General features: G+C 36.6%; 1 protein-coding gene across 1 annotated transcript; it reads left to right on the top strand.

Annotated features, from left to right (window-relative positions):
- The first annotated feature begins 95 nt into the window (after positions 1 to 95).
- On the top strand, positions 96 to 956 carry LOC108360164 (putative nuclease HARBI1). Its single transcript, XM_017612347.1, has 3 exons — positions 96 to 481; positions 546 to 690; positions 755 to 956. The coding sequence occupies exons 1-3, from the start codon at positions 383 to 385 to the stop codon at positions 862 to 864; spliced, it is 354 nt and encodes a 117-aa protein (XP_017467836.1). The 5' UTR covers positions 96 to 382; the 3' UTR covers positions 865 to 956.
- Positions 957 to 2,544: the final 1,588 nt, after the last annotated feature.

Raw genomic sequence — 2,544 nt, 5'->3', positions numbered from 1 at the left:
ATGATAAAATGTAAGTTTTATAATTGATTTCACTGATACACACATAAATGAACCGTTTAAATGTTTAAAGCATTGTAAAAAATTTCCGCCTCAACAAAGACGCGGAAGAGCTTGGTCGAAGTGTAAAATCATCATCGGTGACTCCTATAAGTAGATTGATGGCAGTTTTGAGGTTTTTCGCTGAAGGAAGCTACCAACACGCTGTTGGGAAAGATTTTGATGTGGGGTTGGCGCAATCCACGTTCTCGAAAACATTAACAAAAACGTTAAACCTCTTGGAACGCCGACTGTGCCCAGTATGGATTAAATTGTCAATGACGGAGGAGGAATATAAACGAGCCAAAATGTGGTTTTACAGGAGAACGCAATTCCCTTCGTTATTATGTGTGTGGACGGCACGCACATTAAAATACTTTCTCCTGCAGACGAACCGTATTTATACTACAATCGTAAGGGATACTACAGCCTAAATGCAATGGTGGTAAGTAAAACCACAAGAGCAAAGTTTTTTTGTACGTGCCATTTATCGTAAATTTATTAAATAGATTTGCGATTACAAGATGCCAATAAGGTGTGCTGATGCTTGGTTTCCAGGCAGTAGCCACGACTCACATGTGTGGAATGTAAGCGCTGCAAAAACCTATTTTGAAGAGATATATCGGCAAGGAGACAAACCAACTTGGATATTAGGTGTGTTATAAGTGGAATGAGAGCAAAATGTGTTAAATATAACTAAAAATATTTTGTTTAACAGGCGATGCTGCATATCCATTACAGCCGTGGTTAATTACACCATTCGGTTCTCCTGTGGAAGGAAGTCGAGAAAGCGCCTTCAACAAAACGCACAGTAAAGCTCGCACATAGTCGAAAGAGTCATCGGCGTTTTGAAAAATAGATTTTCATGCCTTCTAAATACTCGCCAACTACATTATTCGCCCCAAAAAGTGGTACAAATAATTAATAGGGCTATTCGCGATCCGGTGCAAATGGCCTAGCATCATTGCATTGCAAATTTGTATTGCAAATTATTTGCAATACACAAACAAAATACACGCATTTGCATTTGTCATGGCTTGGCAAATTTGCAATACCGAAAATCCATAGCATAAAAATGCTATGCATTGCATTCATAAACAAAACCAAAGCTGATGCACAAAAATTGTTTTGCAAAAGCTTTACCATGACAGTTTAATAAAGGTCGCTCACAATCCATGGCATATTTCTGCAATTGCATAAATTTGTCAGCTCTTATGCACCGAATCGCGAATAGCCCTAATGTGGTATGCGCATTGCATAACATGTGCATCCATTACAACGTAGAAGATAATACACCTGATATTATGGATGATGAATATGAAGATGTAAATAAAGAGGAAGCGCCATCAGGAGAAGCGTCAGACATTAGAATGTGAATTTTGAGATCATTACCTAATTAATGAAAATAATCCCATAACTTTGTACTTCATATTTATTTGATATAAAAAAGTTTAAAATAAATTCAGTTCTTTACTTAAAACTAAATATACAAAAAAATCAGCTGTTTTCTTAAATCTAATAGTTTGTACATATATACAGTTATCACAAGCGTTAGTTCATCTCTTTAGTTCAGTTCTTTTCTTAAACCTAATAGGTTTATACATATATACTAGCGTTAGTTCATTTCTTTAGTTCAGTTCTTTTCTTAAATCTAATAGTTTATACATATAAACAGATACCACAAACGTTAGTTGACTTCTTTAGTTCAGTTATATTCTTAAATCCAATAGTCTTAAATCCAATAATCTTTAAATAAAAAAATTTCAAAAATCAGTAGTTCAGTGCAAAATTAAAGTAAATTCAAAAATAAAAAAATCTTAAAAATAAATTTATCCATTAGTTCATTTTTGCTGGCTTCTTTCTTGTATCCGCAGTAATTTTTCCTGCAATTCAAGCTCCCTTCTTTTAAGGGCCTCAATTTCAATATTGTGTCGCTTTAATTCACGCAATTTTTTCCTTCATGTCATGCATGTTTTCTTGCACATTGTACATGTGTCGCACGTTATCTGCCACCTCCTTTGCAGGCTCAGCCTGGCGTTCCAAAAAGGCCAAACTTTTGTGGTAGTAGCTTCGTTGCAAATTTATTTGCCCCTGTACCAAAGTGGCCGTGTCGTTTTCTTTTTACTGGATGGGAACACCTCTGCACATTGGTATTGTCTGGCTCAGTTGGCATAGGAACGACTGCCGCAAGTTCCACCACCGGTTGGGTAACCGTCTGTGTTGTTACCACACCAAAATAGACAGCTCCATTGATCCCCGATGTGGAAATGTGCAAACCCATCAACTCGATCACTTTTTCCTCCAACTCATTGAAATTGTGCATTCTGCTGGGTCCACCACCAATTGCCCTCGTCTCTGCTTTATTGGCGGAAAGCTTTCTTTTAATGTAGCACTTATAATCGAGCCATACCTAGAAATAGTATTGATATAAGGAAAACAATGATAAATAAATTTTGCGCTCTTAAAATTTTATCCGCACCTTTTTCCAGCTGGATACATCTTTTGCCG

This window comes from Rhagoletis zephyria, unplaced genomic scaffold (genome assembly GCF_001687245.7).
Source record: "Rhagoletis zephyria isolate East Lansing unplaced genomic scaffold, Rhagoletis_zephyria_1.1 Rzeph_scaffold_00530, whole genome shotgun sequence".
Classification (NCBI taxonomy): Eukaryota; Metazoa; Arthropoda; class Insecta; order Diptera; family Tephritidae; genus Rhagoletis; species Rhagoletis zephyria.
Note: the sequence above shows the minus strand (reverse complement) of the source record. Positions and strands in the feature narration are given on the sequence as shown.